Source organism: Engraulis encrasicolus, chromosome 22 (assembly GCF_034702125.1).
Source record: "Engraulis encrasicolus isolate BLACKSEA-1 chromosome 22, IST_EnEncr_1.0, whole genome shotgun sequence".
NCBI classification, from domain to species: domain Eukaryota; kingdom Metazoa; phylum Chordata; class Actinopteri; order Clupeiformes; family Engraulidae; genus Engraulis; species Engraulis encrasicolus.
Window position 1 is genome coordinate 19,737,588 of NC_085878.1, and position 20,161 is coordinate 19,757,748.

Consider the following 20,161-nt stretch of genomic DNA (forward strand, 5'->3'; position numbering starts at 1 on the left):
GATCAGTCAAGAACTACAACATCAAACATGATTCATGACGTTTTATTCACCCTCTTTATATTCAGAGTACAAATACTTTACTTTACATTTTCTTTAGTCACACACAAATTCCTCCCCTACAACAAGTCACTCCACTATTCCATTTCACTCCCCACTTCAATTAAGGGATTCAAGAGAAAGCTGGAGACATGCATTAATGAATTACAGTATGTCACAGTACTGGGTGTTCAGAGGCGTACAGCTGCATAAACAGCATCTGGTGGTGGCTCCCTCCTGGTTCTCCTGCCCCTGCTCTCCTTCTTAGAGAAGCTCAGGGCTGCATAGTTCAGGCCATCACCAGACTCAGCCTGTGGGAGGAAGAGGAGTGTGTATTGATAATCTTGTACTTACTTAGGGGCGAGCTGAGAGTTGGTCGAAACACAAATGAAGTGAGTTTATTTTCTTGGAATTGACACATTTTTGTCAAAAGGAGTAGGCTAAATTCAGCAAGCAAGGCAGGTTTATCATCTCCATGAGAGCTTGAATCTTGTGCCATACCATTAGGATGTTATTTAAGTATCCTATGTTTTTCAGGTCAAGTCAAGTCTGCTTTATTGTCGGTTTCTTCATATGCACAGGTCATACAAGGAAATTAAAATTACGTTTCCCTCTCTATACCATGAAAGGACATTTACAGACTGAAATCAAAATGCAAGACAGGACAAGTAACAGTGATGGACCAATAACGGTTAAGTGCTGAAGTAATAAATAATAACTGAGCATTTAACATGGTGGACTGGACAGTGATAAATCAGTAACAATAAGTGATAGAGTATAAATAACAATATAACATTTAAGGTTGAACATTTAACATATAGGGGAAAGGAATAGGAGACATGATAATAACAGTAATAAAATAATGGAATAATACTAAAATAAAGAATAAATCAAGAAATGAGGAGTTCAGATGCAAAACCACCTAACTCCATTTCTGAAGACCTGTACTTCTTTATTTTTAGAGAACCCTGTTGTTGGTTTGGTTTACATTCATGTACGTGATAATACATATAAATGGTTATATTACATAAATAAAATAAAAAATAAGCAATTTTGACAGCTTTGTATTAAATAAAAATGAATTAGGGCAAAAGACATGGCAAAAGACATAGTAATGCCAAACCAGGGTGAAATGAGCACGTTAGGGATCTACATACTGTAGCTAGAGATGCCTTCAAACTCTGGTGTGATGCAGGCAGGCCTCGACAAGGTCCCCTGTTTCTGAACAAGAAGCTCACAAATGCTAGATTAAAATATGCTCTCCGCTTTACCAAGCGGAATGAAAGCACCATGAGAGCTGATGCACTTGCCAGTAGGCTGCAGAATAATGATTATTATGACTTTTGGAAAGAAGTTAAAGCATCAAACAATAGCAAAACCTCTCTTCCCTCTGATATAGAAGGGGTGTCTGGAACTGACAATATTGTTGAGAAATGGCGTAAGCATTACCAAGAATTGTTTAACTGCATTAAGAATGACCCATTTGAAGTTAAATGTACTGACTCAACTGAAAATTTTGTTATTAGACCTGAAGAAATACTTGAAGCAATATCAGCACTAGATAATAATAAGGCATGTGGCATGGATCTAATCTGTGCTGAGCACCTTAAGTATGGAAGCAAGAAACTCTGCCCTCTTTTAGCGATGTGTTTTACTGCACTCCTCACCCATGGAGTGCTACCAGAGTCTCTCTTGTCCATATTGCTTGTCCCAGTACTAAAGGACAAAGCAGGGAAACTGAATAGTATAGACAACTATAGACCAATAGCACTGTCTAGTATTCCTTCCAAGGTTTTAGAACGGGTACTCATTACAAGGCTTGATGCTTTTTTAGTAACGTCAGATAACCAGTTTGGTTTTAAAAAGAAACACAGCACCGATATGTGTATATTTGCTTTAAAGGAAATGGTTGCCAAATATGTAAACCAGAACTCCACTGTTTTTATGTGCTTCCTCGATGCTTCTAAGGCGTTCGACCGCATAAATCATACAAAATTATTTATTAAATTGCTACAGAGAGGGGTACCTAAGGTCATCATTAGGATCCTGGTGTTCTGGTACAGCCACCAAACAATGCGTGTCAAATGGGGGTGTGGAACATCATCCCCATTTCATGTATCTAATGGTGTCCGCCAAGGTGGGCTTTTATCTCCTGCACTGTTTAATGTTTACATGAATGATTTATCTGTCCAGCTGAGTATGTGTTCCACAGGCTGTCTAATTGGCAGCTCTGTGTTTAACCATCTCATGTATGCAGACGACCTGGCCATTGTGAGTCCTTGTAGTGCTGGCTTACAACAACTCCTTAAGGTATGCACTGAATATGGCCTCTTGTATGATATTAAATTCAATCCAAAGAAGAGTAATGTCATGATAGTGAGGAGTAAAGAGGATAAGAAGATGACATTCCCTGTTTTTTATCTGGGTGATAGTTCACTTATGGTGTGCAAGGAGGTTAAGTATCTTGGTCATATAATATCTGATGATCTCTGTGATGATCGTGATATATACCGGCAACGGCGTAAACTGTATGCTCAGGCTAATATGCTTCTTCGCAAATTTAGCATGTGTTCTTTTAATGTCAAGTGCTCCCTGTTTAGAGCCTTCTGCACACCCATGTACACTGCCCATTTATGGTGCAAATACAAGCATAGCAGCTATCAGAAGCTAAAAGTTGCATATAATGACACAATGAGACTGCTGATGAGGATACCCAGATGGTCCAGTGCCAGCTGTCTGTTTGTCCACTCCAATATCCCTGGGTGTGATGCAGTCCTGAGAAATGTAATGTTCAAATTCATGGGACGACTGGATTGCTCCCAAAATAGCATAGTTGAATCTCTGGTAAACCCGGCCAAGAGTTCTGTAAGGTTCTCTTCTGAGCTCAGGCGACATTGGAGAAAGTGTCTTTATGTTTGATGGCTGTAGGCCTATCTTGTGTTTTTCATTTATTTTATCCTTGACTGTCTCTAATTTAATCTATGTAATCTATATATGTATGATATGGACCATTGTGTCTGTCACAAATAAAGAATGAATTAAGATTATTTTCTGAAAAGGCACTTAGGGGGTTTTGCATCTGAACTCTTCAAATAAAGAATGAGTAGAGGCCTAATTTTCAGCCCTTAAATACTGAAAATTACAGTTTTGTGATTTATATAGACGCAAAATAGATCTGAGTGTTAGAAGTTGGTGTCGGGACAATTGAAATGCCACGAGAAAAGTTGACATTTGTGATGATTCACAAGATGTTCCACTGTGTACTAAATATGAGACAATTGTGAAATAAGTCATTTCAAATCATCTAACTGTACATTTTGTATAAACGGGAAATGGTGAGAATATAAAGCAGACCTATTTATGTGCAATTAAGGTGATTGCTTTGCAGAGATGTGTATACACATGCTGTTTTAAATGTAGGGCATAATATCATCTTAAAGATAATAAAATTGTGTTGTGTTTTCAATGCACTGTTTCATTTATCTTGCATGAATGTTTAGAACACCCCAAATAAGACACAGGCGATGATCAATCATGCAATCGTGCAATCATGAAACTTAATTCTGTACACTGCCATTAACAGGCATGTGAATTGTATGCAAGGCAATGACATGCTTTGTATGTTAAAGTAAAGTATTTTTTTTAATCAACTTGCCACGGCCTCACATAGGCCTCATGAAAACAAAGAAATAAAATTTGCCTATCAGAAGTGTCAACAGAATTTTGTTAATCCAGTTTATAACAGACATACATTTTACTTAATATTTTTCAAAATGTATTTGTATTAGACCGGATAACACCACACTCTCGATTAAAAGGTGCCAAACATAAACCAAAACTGTGATTAATGAAAGAAATATGCCTGCACTCTTAAATCCTCTTAGAGTTCTTTTAATTTACCAAGCTGTCACACAAATAGGATTGTGCAGAATATTTTCTTCCATTTATCACTAAAAAATTTTGAAAAAAATCTTACTTGAGTTCTTTGCTGAGTATCAGTGCTGCTGTCTACATCATGCTGCAAGTTTTCTGCTGTAAAACGAGACACAGACTCAGCACAGTTAAACAATCAAGATAAATCATGATATTGTTGATATGTTAATTATCCATAGTTAATCATGAAACATCTCACTTACTCCCGCAGGTACCGGCTTTATTCCTGCAGATCATCCAAGCCAGACAGCAGGCCAGTACAACACAGCTGCAGCCCAAAGCCCCAACCAGACCAACCAGCACAGAGTTCACTGGCTCAGCTGTGAAGCATGAAGTAGAGACAGTCATGGTATTCAAAATATGCATTGCTATTTGCACATCACTACCAACCGCGTCAGTTTACCCTCAATATAGTGTCTCAAGACCTCTGTACTTAGCCGCACTAGAGTGTTTTTTTGTCGTCTAAATACCAACTATAAATTTACACTATACTGACCTGTAAAAACAAAATGCTGTCCATTTTTTTGACAGCATAGCAAACAAGTGTGGCCAAGTCCAGTTTAATGAAAATGGAAATGGATGAAGGGATTAATTTAATGATATGATTAGATTTCATAAAAATATATAATTCATTATAATCATTATGTACATGTCTTAAAGTGACAAGAGAGAAACTAACAGTCAAAGTTATGGAAGTAGCCTACCAAGTCTGAGTGTTGTTCCGTTCCCAAAGAGTATGTGTCCACTGGTAGCTATGGCGCAGTAGTAAGTTCCAGCATCAGTGATGTCGACGTCCTTCTTTGAGAGAGTGTAGACACAGCGGCCCTCACACTGACCACTGCTGCTCTTGTTGATGTAAATGAGGCCTGGATGGGAAGCTCCTGAAGCAGGTCGGAACCAGAACACACTGAGCTCTTCTGTTCTGCTCTCAGTCAGCACCACACACTCCAGTGTCTCTGAGCCTCCTGGGGAAACCGGGCCTGATACTGGGTCTTGGATCACTTTTGTAGTGGAGTGGTTTATGTGATTTTGATCTGTAATGATTTTACGTACATAAACGTAATTAAGTATTCCACTGAACCTACTGTGGTAACATTAAAAAAAAAACAGACAAAGGCTTACCTTTCACTCTCAAATATGTTCCATTTCCAAACTGTGGATCATAATTATTTATGTCACCACAGAAGTAGAGTCCTTCGTCAGATGGCAGAATTCTAGTAATTAAAAGCCTGAATGCTCCAGAAACTTCACTTAAGTTGAAACGGGTATCCTTGAAAGCACTAGCGAGCATGGGAGGCTGGTGTACATACCTTGTTCCCACAAATGTTGGGGTTTGTCCAATTATTTGCTTAAACCATGTAGTTGTTACAAGATTGTTTGGGACTGGGCATTCTAAAGTCACATTATATCCAGACTTGGCAATTGTAACAGGTTGAAAACTATTCACAGCTTTTACTGGACCTGGAAGAAAGGATAGTTAAATGTAAAAATATTTTTGGTCAAGATAGTAATAAATAGCTATATCGATGAGTTTTAATATGGCAGTATCATTTTATTTACTTACCCACCAACATTGTCCAGATGGTAATATAAGTATAAAGCAATCCATGTAACATTTTGATGTCAGAGACTCCACTTCATATCACGGGAAACATTTTTTTCTGTGAAGAGCCTAATGCATGAGAGCTCTTAAATACAGCGAGTGGGCCACAGGTTGATGACAACACTACACACACAGGTACGCACACACACATACACACACACACACAGAAAAAGAAAGAAAGGAAAAAAACCCAGACACATGGTATACAACATCTCAACTTCAAAGAGAGCAAACCACAAAGCTTCCTCTAACAATGTAGGTTACTATGTTTCTGTTGTCTGGTAGACATATTTAGGAAACTGTAATACAGTTGATACTAATTCTTGCAGTTGATTCAGAAACACTCAATTTCCCAGAAGGACCTTTGCAACCTAATATCTACAACTGTCAAAATTAACAAATTCTCTTATGTGATTCTACACCTTAAAAAAGTAGTGTAACTTCAAACTACTCTCTTGAGCTTATTGGTACATCTAGGCGGCAAAGTTCAGCATAGATATATTTGAACAGAGAAGCAAACAATCAGAGACACTCATAACTGTTGTGAATTATGAAATTGGATTTGTGAATAGATAATATTATGAAAATATTCATACATTGCCAATGCAAACTGTATAATATTTATTATAGTTTATTTTTTAAATGTAAATTGAGGTCCAATAGAAAAATAGTAGAGAGCCACTCTGCCAGTTACAATGGAAACTAAGCTACATTGTCATTTAGGTGCTGTTTCCACGTAGCTGGATATTTTTATATGTGGATATTTTTTTTTCCTGGTTCCATTGGTTTTGCATTGGTTTTGGCCTTCCGTTTCCACGAAGTAGATATTTAAAATCCAGGTATAAAAAGCAGGAGGAAAAAAAAATCCTATTTAGGGGGCTGAAACGCATTTGTTACAATGGAGGATTTATTTTTGTCCACATGTTGCGTTTACACCTAAACAGGAGGAAAAAAATACCCTGCTAAAAAAATATCCTGCTACTTGGAAACAGCACCTTAATAAAGTCATTCAAGTTTGAATAGACTATTTTCTTTTTACCTTTCTGACCTTCAATGTTTTCTGTAGTTAAAGTCGATCAGACTGATGGCACTTAATTCCTCAATCTGTACCATCTTATACAAATGTCAATAAAAATAATTGAAAAATACATTGTTATCTTTCCCAATAGCACCAATATTCAAAGAATTTGTGTAAAATGTATCATCTGCATCATACGTGTCCTTCAGCGGAAGTTGAAACACCTTGTTGGAGAGGTGACCTAGACAGAATTTTACTCAGGGAGGATCCACAGACTGGTTTTCCCCTCAGTTTAAAAAACGATTCTCATTTGAAATGTTTCTAATTCTATTGTAACTTGTTGAAATGTGTTTAGACTTATGATTTTGTATAATGTTGTATGTCATGTCATGTAAGTTGAGTGTGCACAGCACAAGATGCTAGGGACACCATTCCAGCCGATTGACGTCCTGCAGGAGAAGGTGATGCCGTATCTGAGGATTTGTGAATGTACCTGCAATGAGCAACTGTCCAATCAATAGTATAAAGGACCTCATCTGTTTGTGTGTGTGTGAGACGACCATGAAGGCGTAAGAACAAACATTGGTCAAAAAAAAAATACTGCATGAAATTCTGAGTGAGTGACGTCAACTGTTTTAATAAATTAACCATGCTGAACTGCCATACATACCTCACCCAGTGTGTGTTTACTAAAAGAAAAAAAAGCCTTCTCAGGATTCCTTCACAGGTGTGTGTGTGTGTGTGTGTGTGTGTGTGTGTGTGTGTGTGTGTGTGTGTGTGTGTGTGTGTGTGTTTGTCTGTGTGCATATGGCACGTGTGTATGTGCATGAGGGTATACTGTATGTGAGTATGTTTGTCAGAGGGGGTATGTATAAGTGTATTTATACGTTCTAAACAGTCAGTTTGATTTGAAAGAGGTATGTTGTGAGCAAATGCTTTAATAGTAAACAGGTGATCTCATATGCCTCTGCTTTTTGACTTCCAAGTTCCAACCAACCTGTAGGCTAATGTATTGTAGCCTCTTTGCTCAGATGGGCTCACCGGCGGGCCCGTTTACTCTTTACTGAAAAGACTCAACTACATCATAAAAACATTACTATGACATTACCAAAAGCCATTAGTAACAGATTAAGACTCGGGCATCACAGTTTGGTGACAGTAAGGCTATAACACAGGCTCTGCGGTTAAAATCAAAAGCAGCATGAAGATTCATCAGAATGATCCAGCACCATGGACAGCTACAGTTCTCTCTCTCTCTCTCTCTCTCTCTCTCTCTCTCTCTCTCTCTCTCTCTCTCTCTCTCTCTCTCTCTCTGTGTGTGTGTGTGTGTGTGTGTGTGTGTGTGTGTGTGTGTGTGTGCGCGCGTGCGTGTGTGTGTGTGTATGTGTGTGTGTGTGTGTGTGTGTGTGTGTGTGTGTGCGCGTGTGTTTGTGTGTGTGTGTGTATGTGTGTGTGTATTTGTGTAAAGGGCCGATAAAGTGTGGTCTGCACAAAGACCTAGATGCCGGTACCAGTGGAAAATTTCAACGTGTTTGTGGTTTAAAGGTGTGAGTGTGAAGGGCTGTTTGCACCTCAGTCGCCCCCCACACCTCATCTCATCTCCCCCTGACCTCTTCCTTTGCAACAGTGAGCTAAAGGGTGCACAGTCTCTCAGGACAGCATGCATGTAAAACATACACTACATGTGATATGCAAAGACAAAGCAGGCAAGTTGATCTGTAAAGTACATTTCAAACACAGAGGCAGTTGAAGGTGCTTCAGAAAAAATATGGAAATATATCAAATAAAATATGCTCATGTACACATTCGCATGCGCTCGCATGCATATATGCAAACACGCGCGCATGCACGCGCACATGAACGCACGCACACACTCACACACACAGAGACTTATCTTGGGATGTACGATATTTTAACTTAAAACTGCAGAATTAGATGTTTTAATGTACAAATTATATAGTATTGTTTGTGAGTGGAAGACTATACACAAAGTCTATAGAGACCCTTGCACATAGGTCTGCGTGTCATTATGAAGCAGCAGAGGAGGGGCTGAGGGGATGCTGCTAAACGGCTCTGCAAACCGCTGGGTTTATGAAACCTCTGTGGTCACAATAGTAGCTCAGAAGACAATGCACAGAGTGTTGCAGCAACAAGCATCCTGACAAACAAACAAAGGTGATTTGTGTGTGTGTGTGTGTGTGTTCGCGTGTGTGTTTGCGCGTGTGTGTGTGTGTTTCGTGTGTGCGTTCGTGCGTGCGTGCGTGAGAGAGAGAGAGAGGGACAGAGAGAGAGAGGTCGGGGGGGAATGACATGATGATGGTTTCAAAATCATTAAAAAACCTGTAGGCAAAAAGGATGCTAAAGACATAAGTGACTGTATGTCGCCTTTGTCATGAGGATAAGCTCACACCTTGAATGTAAACACCAAGAAACAACACATTTTCACATGACTATGTGTAAAGAAAAGTGTACGCATAAGTAGTACATATCCAGCACTAACAGTACCTCAGTTGTGGGAAAAATAAAAGAATGTTAAGTTATTCTATTGTTCTTGCTATATAAACACAGAAAACACAGAAAGCAAGGTAATAGAGTATTCCCTCTTTTTAGTGGCAGATTATGTCACACCATGATACACAACTTGTGAATGTCATAAAGTAACTAACTTACAGGAAGTGTTCAGAGACACTGGCAGCTGGTCCAGCCCACTGTATCCACCCCTCGTGCTGATTGGCTGGGGCTTCTAAAGGGTGATTGGTGTTTCTGGTGGTCTATTCTCCACCCCTTTCCTGTATGTCAAACCTGATCTACTTTTGTAGTTATTGTTCGTTTTTTCCCCCCTGATTGTTAAAACTCAAACAGTGATTCCCATACCACATTTATAAAACTATAATGACTAAAACTAGACGTAAAATGTACTTTCAGCACTCAGTTAACAAACTTACTACAATTTAACACACAGTTGGCAAATGTTTTCAATACAATTCATGGCAAAGTACAGTAGGCTTGTTCTCGTATAGCTGTAAAAAACAACTCATTGCTTTACATCCGATTTTTATAGATCAACACTTCACATTTATTGATATTATTTACTGTACACACTCTTGAAAAATGGTTATATTTTTCTGTGAATTACATAGTTAACCGTTAAAAAACCCATACATATTTATATTAGAATGTGACCTTAGCAGATGAACTTCTCATCTTCAGCTAATGACAATTTACAATCGGTGCAAAGGTTTAGGAAGCTTTTCAAAATGTATTTAACTGTTGTTTAGCCAGGAAAGGTCCTGTTGAGTCAAAGTGACTCTACCGTTGGGGGTAACACTCTACGATAAGGTCACGTGAGTTATGACGGAATAATGTCTGAAGTTATGATTGATTAATTGTGAATAAACAGATGATTCATGTATGCAATAATTTCTACTCCATTAGTAGTCATTAATTACTGATGGTTGGAGTAATAATGATTCACCATGAAGTAAATGTGGTCCGTCAAGGGTTAATTAAGAGTGTGAGTTCCAAATGTTAGTAAATCATGTGTTAACATTGCTGAAAAAGATCATACCATATCTTTCCGATCATATATGAATCAGACCTTAGTTAACGGTGTATGAGTAATAATGGAATGATTTGGTCAGTATCAAACACAAGCAGGTAATTCACCTTTGGCTAAGGCCCGCCCTAAAGTGCTTTTTGACCAATCATAGCGCAGCAAAAGGACGGCCTCGGACAAACCTCGGACAGTTTTGACAGCGCTCCATTGAACTCAATGCTGAAATCGCATGTTTTCAAGTAGTTAGCGAGATACTGTCTTATTATTATTAAAATATGATTGGAAATTGTGCCTGGGGTATTTGTGACAAAAGTGCAAGTTTCCCCGCGATGTAACAGGTGGTAATCGCTTTCCTGTTTACCTAAAACCGGACTATTATTAGCAGCTGGATAGTCTGCCTTGAAGGGTCTCGGCAGCCTCACACTCGACTAGAAAGCACACGGATCAAAGACATAGGCCTACTTTGTGTGCTCCGATAATGCCACCATCTCATTCGTGTCACTTTTCAGTAAGGTTGTAAGCAAACTACGAACCTGTTTCAGAGTAGGATTTTGGATTTCTGACCTAATTAATGAAGAAACACCACTAGCAAAGTTAACTATCGGTCACGGCAGGAGTGTTTTGACTAGCAGCTGATGGACGTGATTTTGTTAAGCTACTGAAGATATAAACGCCAAACGTTAATGTTACACATTGCTGTGGTAGCTTTGAAGATGACTACATCCATCACGTTGTGTGATTTCGTTTTCGTCTAGCAAGTTTGAGTCAGGGCTCAAAAGATATACGAGCGCAGCTTACCATGGTGCTGGTTACAATGCCTATCGATAGTGTGAGAAGAGCCCATAACACCACTGTGATGCATCGCATGACAGTTCAGAAAATAAATACTTATATTCACAATACTATGAATGCCGTTTTTTATTTATTTGGGGTGAATAACTGCTACGATTTGCAGTCGCTGCATAAATCACATTGATATCTCAGCATTGAAAGTTTATCCGTCCGACCTAGCAACTGTAACTAAAGAGGGCGGGGCTTAGCCAAAGGCGAATTGGAGTGCTTCTGGGTCTTCACCTTTTTTCCTTGGTGCTCACAAAGAAAATGGAATATAGTACAAGAACGACCACTAGCTGGTGTGGCCAGGAGTGGCACTGCAGCTATGTTATCGCAGCCAAGTAAATAATGAATGGGTGCCAATGGGGCTGTACGCTTCTCATAGAACTATCTGCCCGTGTGATTTTTTCCCTGGAAACAATGGAGTCGCGTTGGATAGATATGAGTAAGTGAAAGCATTTGCCGACACGTTTGCATCTTGTCAAGTGTTAGATTCGTGAAAATGACCCTTATTTCAACTATAGCAATGACATAACACGTGACAATCGACTTTACGGCACTACGCCATTTGTTTTGTAGTTTTAAGTCTGACTTCAGATGTCGATGTGTTTAAAGTTATGTTAGGATTGTTGCGGACACCTGTTATTTATTGCATTTAAGGTGGTGGAAAAGCAGCATGTGTACATGGGGTAAAGGAAATGACTGCGCTCATCCTTAAGAATTTGGGCACCTTCAATTAACATGTTGGACGGTGGTGGGGGGTTTTGAGGTGTGTGACCGTAGATGTCGCTGCTAGGATCAGTCAGAGTACGTCTCTCGTCAGCTCTGGTCGTGAATAGTCGCAGAGATTCCTCAGCCAGCAGGTATTAGCCGAATGCTAGCGTGTTGCAGGACAAAACTAACACGTCTTTGGGAGAACAAAGCCATGTCAGGAACCTTTAACTTCACTTCTAATACAACTTCCATGATAGGTACAGAATGTGCACACATCTTTACAAACCAGAGAACAGAACCGTCACAAATCCCTGCTGAGCCATTTAGCCCAATAGGCTCCCATTCATCTTTTACTTGGCTGCGTTCGCCAACGGGGCTATAATGGGAGCCAATGACAGATGCCTATCTCATAGCTTAGAGAATTTCTGGTGCTCATCAGTGTAGGGGCTCTCAAACTTGGTCCAGGAAGACAGATGCTGAGGCACTCAAGGTTGCAATTTTTTTACTTTTTTATTTGGCTACAATGCCTACGCGTTTCGGCCCTTATGGCCTTCTTCAGGGCGTATCAAGAGCAGGTCACATGTATGCCACTTTTTAAAACAATCAGGTTGGTCACATGACACAAGTCACATGATTAGCAGGTCACATGATTAGCAGGTCACATGAGAGAATACAACAACAAGGAACTTGGGGCACCATAAGTAAGTAAAATACATTAGATTTGTTAGGTTAAGTAAACCCCAGCTTCACAGTAACAAATAATACACATATAATCATAATGATCTTTTTCAACAGTTAGTAGTTCAGGAGCAGTAGGAAAAGGCATATTTTTGTGAAATCATAAACACATATATAAATATCAATCACATCTCAGAGGAAAGGGGAGAAGTCCAGTTCAAGGTTAAGTCCTGGATATGTTGTTGCCTTTAGGGTATATATCCAAAAGAATTTTTTCAACCTGTCCCCCCCTCTGATTGTTTTTTTGATGTGTTCTATGCCAGAGATCCTTAATGTGTCACAGCTACCATGTCCAACATCTTTGTAGTGCACGGCCATGGGATAATTGGGATTAGCGGTTCTGATGGCATATTTATGTTCTGCCAACCTTGTTTTCAGTTTCCGCTTTGTTCTTCCTATATAGAAGCATCCACATGGACATTCAAGTCTGTAAACAACGAAAGTAGTGTTGCAGTTCATAAAGTTGCGTATTGTATATTCCTGGCCTGATTTTACATCCATGAATGAGTTTGTTCTTTTCATGTTGCCACAGTGGTTACAGTTTCCACATTGGTGGTTACCACCTCTTGTATCCAGCCATGTTTTTGTCTGAACTGGTGGAAGATGGCTCCGCACCAGTTTGTCACTTAAGGTTGGGGCTCTTCTGAAAGTGATAGTAGGAGAGTCAGGAAGTGCTTCCCTAAGAGAGACATCACTGGTAAGTATGTCCCAATTCTTTTTAATGATTTGTTTTATTTTGTGTGCTTCACTGCTGTATTGTGTTACAAAGTACACTTGGTTTGGGCATTGTGCATTGTCTTGTTTCTTATCCAGTAGCTGTTCTCTGGGGAGGCTTTTGGCTCTGTTATAGGCAGCATGTATAGTTTTATCATTGTAACCTCTTTTTAGAAACCTGTCAGTCATTTCCTGTGCATTCAGTTCAAAATCTTCATCAGAATCACAGATGCGCCGAAGCCTCTGAAATTGACCATATGGAATATTCTTAATCAGCCAAGGTGGGTGGAAACTATCTGCTTTTAGTATGGTGTTGCGGTCTGTAGGTTTCCTGAAGATTGAAGTATGCAGATCTCCGTTCAAATCTTTAGATATTTTTAAATCCAGGAAGCTGATTTGAGTGTGAGAGAATTCAAGGTTCAATTTTAGATTAGGATTGGTGTTGTTAAGGTATGAGTGAAACAATGACAGTTCAGATTCTGACCCAGACCATATTAAAAGGATATCGTCAATATATCTTCCGTAATATTTAATCTTCTCAGCAAATGTATTCAGGTTAGAGTAAACAAAAGTCTCTTCCCACAAACCCATGAATAAGTTTGAGTAGTTTGGTGCGAAGCAGGCACCCATGGCCGTACCTTTAATCTGCTTGTAAAACTGGTTCTGAAAAAGAAACACATTGTTATTTAAAGTCCATTCTGCAAGTTGTAGAATAAAAGCAGCAGGGGGCAGCAGGTCAGTTGGTCTGTACTCTAGGTAGTGGGAAAGAGCATTTAGTCCGTCTTTGTGGTCAATGGCTACGTGTACATGATGTTTTTAAGTCCGATTTAATAAATGCGATTTAAATAGATCGGATTAAGAGTTATTTTGCGATGTGTATACATGGCACTTTCACTTAAATGCGATTAAACGTCTGGGGAAAATAAAGCATTGCGATTGGACTGAGGACGCACGTGCTGAGCGAGCCAAATAAGGCACGGGGGCGTGGTCCAATGCCACCGAGATGCAGGTCATCTTCCCCACGAAAATCGTTGCCTCAGGCGGACTGAAATCACAACATTTCCCCCTTTCTCCCTGGATCATTTACAATGCTATATTAGCTATCCTGTTAGCATAGAAAAACGAGTGGTCAAATGGTAATGTGGAGTAACTTTGTTGTGCTTCATTACTTCGTGGGGCACTTTTACATCAATATATGGAAGCCACAACATTTATAGTCGCTTAGGGACTTTAAATTAAGCAAAACTTTCATGTGAAAATCAACAGGAAGTGCCGCCATGTTTTTCTCACTGGCAAAGAGCACGGTCTCTTGGCGCCATCATGTGGTCAACGAGCATGCGTGGAACGACTGGATTTATTGTAATTCCGAATAAAAGGTTACATGACAGAGGAACGTGTTTAATCGGATTTAAAAGAGGAATAAACCACCCACTTTAATCGGACTTAAGTTTAAATCGGAATAAACTTAAATCCTGTTCGGTAAGTGTTTACATGATATTTTTAGAGTGGAATTAAGTTTTAATCAGATTTAAAGTGAGTTAAATCAGATTTAAATGTCTCATGTAAACGCATAGAATGTTGGTGTATAATGACTCAACATCCATTGTGACTAAGAGTGATGATCCGATGTTGGCAATCTCCTTGATCTTATTTAACACAGAAGTACTGTCCTGTATAAAGGAGGGAAGATCTAACACATGTGATTTAATGTAAAAGTCAACATATTTGGATGCTGGCTCTGTTACTGATTCATTGCCACTGATTATTGGCCTGATTTGGTCAATAATTCCGATTCATGGTCTCTATTTATGGTGACATAAATAATACATTATTTTTGCAGTTTTAAGTTAGGCTACATGTCTCACAGCATGTTGACAACAGCCTGCCATGCCTGCTCCAAATAATTTCCCACTTCCTATTTCTAACATTGTGACATCTTATGTCAAAATAAAAGTATGTATTCCTGTTTTACATGTATTTATGAACACACTGAATAAAAGTCCCAAAATCTTTCATATCTGCCTGACGGCAGGGTAGTAAAGGCACAAACTCAGGGAAGGTTTTCTTAACATATTCTAGTAGCATCACACAATTTCTCTCCGAGTTCGCCTTCCTCTTGGGTGCCCTCTCACTCTTTCCACGGTCTAATTCAGGTAAAACTGTCCCTGGATCGATATGGCATGCCTTTTTCTGCAGTGGTAATATTGGATTGGTAAATTCCTGCAATTAATTCATCAACGATGAACCTTATTTTACCTAAAACGACAAAAATAATTTATTATTTGTTTCACCATAAATACAGACCATGAATCGGAATTACTGACCAAATCATTCCATTATTACTCATGCACCGTTAACTAAGGTCTGATTCATATATGATCGGAAAGATATGGTATGATCTTTTTCCGCAATGTTAACACATGATTTATTAACATTTGGAACTCACACTCTTAATTGACCCTTGATGTACCACATTTACTTCATAGTGAATCATTATTACTCCAACCATCAGTAATTAATGACTACTATGGAGTAGACATTACTGTATACATGACTCATCTGTTTATTCACTATTAATCAATCATAACTTCAGACATTATTCCGTCATAACTCACGTAACCTTACTGTAAAGTGTTACCCAGTTGGGTTGGAAAGGTGGGTCCACGTGCACTCTCTGGCTTTTTTATGGCACTTGATTTTTTTTGTATCTTTGAAGTGTCTACTTTCAGAATTTTACAGGTACCAAGATGAAATAATATCCCATGGCCTTCATTTTTAACCATTTAAGGCACCTGACTGGAACCCAACTGACTGAAACAATGATACAGAATAGGTCATAACTTTTGAAGTAAACTACATACAGAGACAAATTAACACATTTTCCCATACAATATTGACCTGAGGTATGAAATTAAGTTGTTGTTTTTGACTTTTGACAACATTTAAACAGCATATTTGGTCATAAACAGCAATAAAATGGCCTAAAATATGAAGACACTCAACTATCTTTTCATTCTTTTGCGTTATATTTTTTTCACCCCCTGTTATTCATTTATCATTTACATTACAGGCTTCATTTTTAACCCTTTAATGCACCTGAATGGAACCCAACAGATTGAAACAATGATACAATGGGGGTTAACTTTTGAACCAAACCATATACAGTACAGAGGGAAGTTAATCCATTTTCCCATGCAATACTGACCCAATGATTGCAATTAACCTCTCTTTGTCTTTAGCAACCTTTAAATGCGTTTCTGGACAAAAACAGGATTTTAAAATAAAAAAGCCCTAAAATATTTGAAACGGCTTGTTTGCGACCGGCACATAACTGGCGCTTTGTCGTTGCCAATGCAAGGAGAATGGCGGTTTTAATGGAGAGCATCCATAAATCCACCTCCTGGAGAGGATGCTCGAAGGGGGCCCCGCACAAAGCCTCCAATACATGGAGATATCCCAAGAGAGTATTGTATGTCGTGACATGGGGCGTAAGCGTCTAATGCCTTTCATAAAATGGCACACTAGTGGATGGCTGCCCAAAGTGTTAGAACCAAATCCAACATGGCGGGAGTGGGGGGTTGGCCAAGACACCTGAGCCCTGTGGGCTGACAGGGGGTGAAGCCGGAGGATCGTCGTCCCATCGTGGGAGGGGAGACCATCGAGAGTTGGGCAAAAGCACACGTAGCGCATGAAGTGGTACTTTTGGAGACTCCAGGCGCGCGGCGTCCGGTGATAGAGCGTGTTTCTGTGCCAAGCGCGGAGATCTGCAGTGTCATCGTGGGTGCACCTGAGTAGTTGCCCAAGCTGCCCAAAGGTGTGGTAAACATTCCCTGCTGCAGAAGAGTACCATCAGAGGGGAGTTCCACTGAGACACTTTGCCAACAGTCGACTGTAGTCGGTAACACATATTGACAGAGCCAGCTAGAACTAGTCAAGCACTCAAAACTCCTGTCACTAGAAGAATTCGTAGTACAAGTATAGGACACAAGATTTGAAGTGGTGCACCTCTGCGGCACATGGAGTTGAATGTGAAGTAGCGCAATCACAACCAGGAGTGCCCGTGACAATACAGTGTTTGGGCTCAGGGTTAGGTCGGTACGCATGGGGCCTCAGGGCAAGCGGTGATCCACTGTGCATAAAAGTAGTGCTGCTCTTCTGGAGAGGGGTGCTGTGCAAGAAATAGTTGTCCGCAACTTCTCGATCGAGGTGGGCGATGGAGAGAGGAGCGAGAGAAAGCCATCAGCGAAACACCAGCAGAAGCGGGAGGATCGGGGGATACTTTGGGTAAAGTAAAGAAATAGGCTACACAGGTTTGACTTATTCTGTGCTGATACAGGATTTATATTAAAATAGGCTGCCAGCACAAAAATAAATAAATTAAAAAATGCAATTTGTGGAAACAAGCCCTTATACTAAATTAATGTTTCATTAGCTCTCTGGATCAGAGAGATATCATGACTTGATTATTAAAGAACTGTCCAACATCAAACATGTAACACAGACCCATATAATTTTATTCTCATAGTCACATATACAGTATGTAAACACACTTCCTCCCCTAAAACAAGTCACTTGACCACTGTTCAATTTCCCTCCCCACCCCAGTAACAAGCCTAAGGCTGGAAAGACATGCACACTAATAAATTATGTGTCACAGTCAGGGCCGTCGTTAGGCCTATTTTAGGGGGGCTTTAGCCCCCCCTACATTACTATTAGCCCCCCCTGAAACGATTTTGCAAAAAAATAAAAAAAAATTTTTTTTTTTTTTTTTTTTTTACATTTTTCCAAAAACAAATGCAGTAAAGCACTGAATACGAACCATCAAGAAGGCAAGTTAATCTGAATACAAGTTCATGGTTGCTTATTTATTGTTTAATGCCACTTATATCCTACTGCACAGCAATAAAAGCAGGGTGCACAGCAATGTGTTATGCGGAGGGGAAACAGGTAGAGCATTGTGCTTTGTGACTAAAAAAACCTCAGGAAAAGTGTAATTACTTACACGGATGAAATGTTCAGACCCAAAGTACCAATTTTTACTCATAATTCCCTTGTAATAAATCAATTTGACATTGTCTTGAAATTATAGTTGAGCTTTAATATTTGTCTTAGCAGTTTAAAACACACATTAATTGATTAAAATAGCTACTAATGGAGTAAAAATGACCAAATATCTGCCGGAGATGCATTGTTTTCCAAGTAAGGAACCTGAATGAATCGCTTCCTGACCACTGCTTCTCCTGGAGATGCGCAGTTAGTAATATTCATCAGTTGAAACATTTTTAAATGTTTTGTTTAGCTTACATATAAGGAATGTTCGGTAACACTTTATTTTAGGGATACATCTATTAGCACTAATACATGCAAAGTCCCTGTATAAGTAACTTATAAGGCATGTACAAAGCAAAATCAAACATTTGTTAGGCATGTATTCGCAAATGTCTTGTTCATGCACAATAAGGGATTTATTACCAATTTAACCTTAGTAAGGACCTAGTAGGCCTTAGCGTTTGCTTAGTATATGCCTTACAAGTTACGTACACAGGCATTAACATTGTATGTATTTGTGCTAATAGATGTATCCCTAAAATAAAGTGTTACTGAATGTTCATTAAAATGTGAATTTAAAAAAAAAATCACTGTAACTAGTGTTTAAAAATCGGTATGGTGCTCTTAAAATAATTGTTCAAGAAGACACTTTTGCACACCTCTGTAGGTGGGCAGGTGCGTAGGGTATTATCCCAGTGGGGTTGTCATTCAAGTGTAAAGAAATCCTGCATACTGTCCATTCCACCAACAAACTTTAATACAACATGAAGAAGGTCGGATGACCGAAACAATGTATTGAAGTTTGTTGGTGGAATGGACAGTGTGCGGGATATCTTTGCTCTTAAAATAATGAAATCATAGACAAAACCTTAGCAGGGGTGCTGGAAACATTTCGGGACATTTTCTTCCTCTAGGGCTAACCCCCCCCAGCCTGTTTCTCAAACCTAGTGACGGGCCTGGTCACAGTGCTCTGTTCTCAGTGTTCAGAGGCGTACAGCTGCATAAACAGCATCTGGTGGTGGCTCCCTCCTGGTTCTCCGGCCCCTGCTCTCCTTCTTAGAGAAGGGGCATAGCTCAGGCCATCACCAGACTCTGCCTGTGGAAGGAAGAGAAAAATGAACAAAATAGTATTGTATTGTTTTACAAACCATCATGCTAACGTCATCTTAAAAATGACCTGTGATTAATTAGTAGAGATCAGGGTTGGTTACAGTACATGAATGAAACCAAGTGCAAAATGAAACCAGAAGTCGCTGTCTTTTTCAAACATCTTTCATACACCAAAAGCAGTTTGTGGTTCTCAGAACGTTCCCAGAACACAAGGCTTCGGTTCTGATTTGGTTGCCCACACATGTTGTAGGCCCATCATTGATTGTGTAACAATACACCATCCCAACACACACACCACCACCACACACAATAATCCAGCCACAATATTGAAAAAACACTTTTTACGGTACGTACGTACGGTAAGTAGGAATGTGACCAGGACACAAATTAAATGCAAAAAAGCAACAACAAAAATGTATCTATCTAACTATAAGCATCTATTGAGATATTTGTGTTTAACACAAACCTTTGTTACTTTATATTTTGACACTTTCAGTAAAATAACGCTTACTTGAGTTGGCCTACTTTCCCGAGCATCAGAGCTGCCGTCTGCAACATGCTTCAAGTCTTCTGCTGTCCAACAAGACACAAAGTCAGAACATTGAAACAATTACAGTAAAATGAATTATAATATGGTTGATACACATGTTAAGAAATATTTTATAAGCCTACTGATGTTAAGAAATATCAAACTTACCTCTGCAAGCTCCTGCTCTACCGCTGCAGATCAGCCAAGCCAGACAGCAGGCCAGTACAACACAGCTGCAGCCCAAAGCCCCAACCAGACCAACCAGCACAGAGTTCACTGGCTCAGCTGTAAAGAAACCAGAGTCAGAACGGTATGTAGGCTACTTGT

At 39.5% G+C, this 20,161-nt stretch overlaps 1 protein-coding gene across 1 annotated transcript; it reads right to left on the minus strand.

The window, feature by feature from the left end:
• Positions 1-140: 140 nt before the first annotated feature.
• Positions 141-5,260, minus strand: LOC134439348 (uncharacterized). Its single transcript, XM_063189255.1, has 5 exons — positions 5,092-5,260; positions 4,674-5,003; positions 4,218-4,289; positions 4,013-4,068; positions 141-347 (listed from the first exon to the last, which is right to left on the minus strand). The coding sequence occupies exons 1-5, from the start codon at positions 5,258-5,260 to the stop codon at positions 228-230; spliced, it is 747 nt and encodes a 248-aa protein (XP_063045325.1). The 3' UTR covers positions 141-227.
• Positions 5,261-20,161: the final 14,901 nt, after the last annotated feature.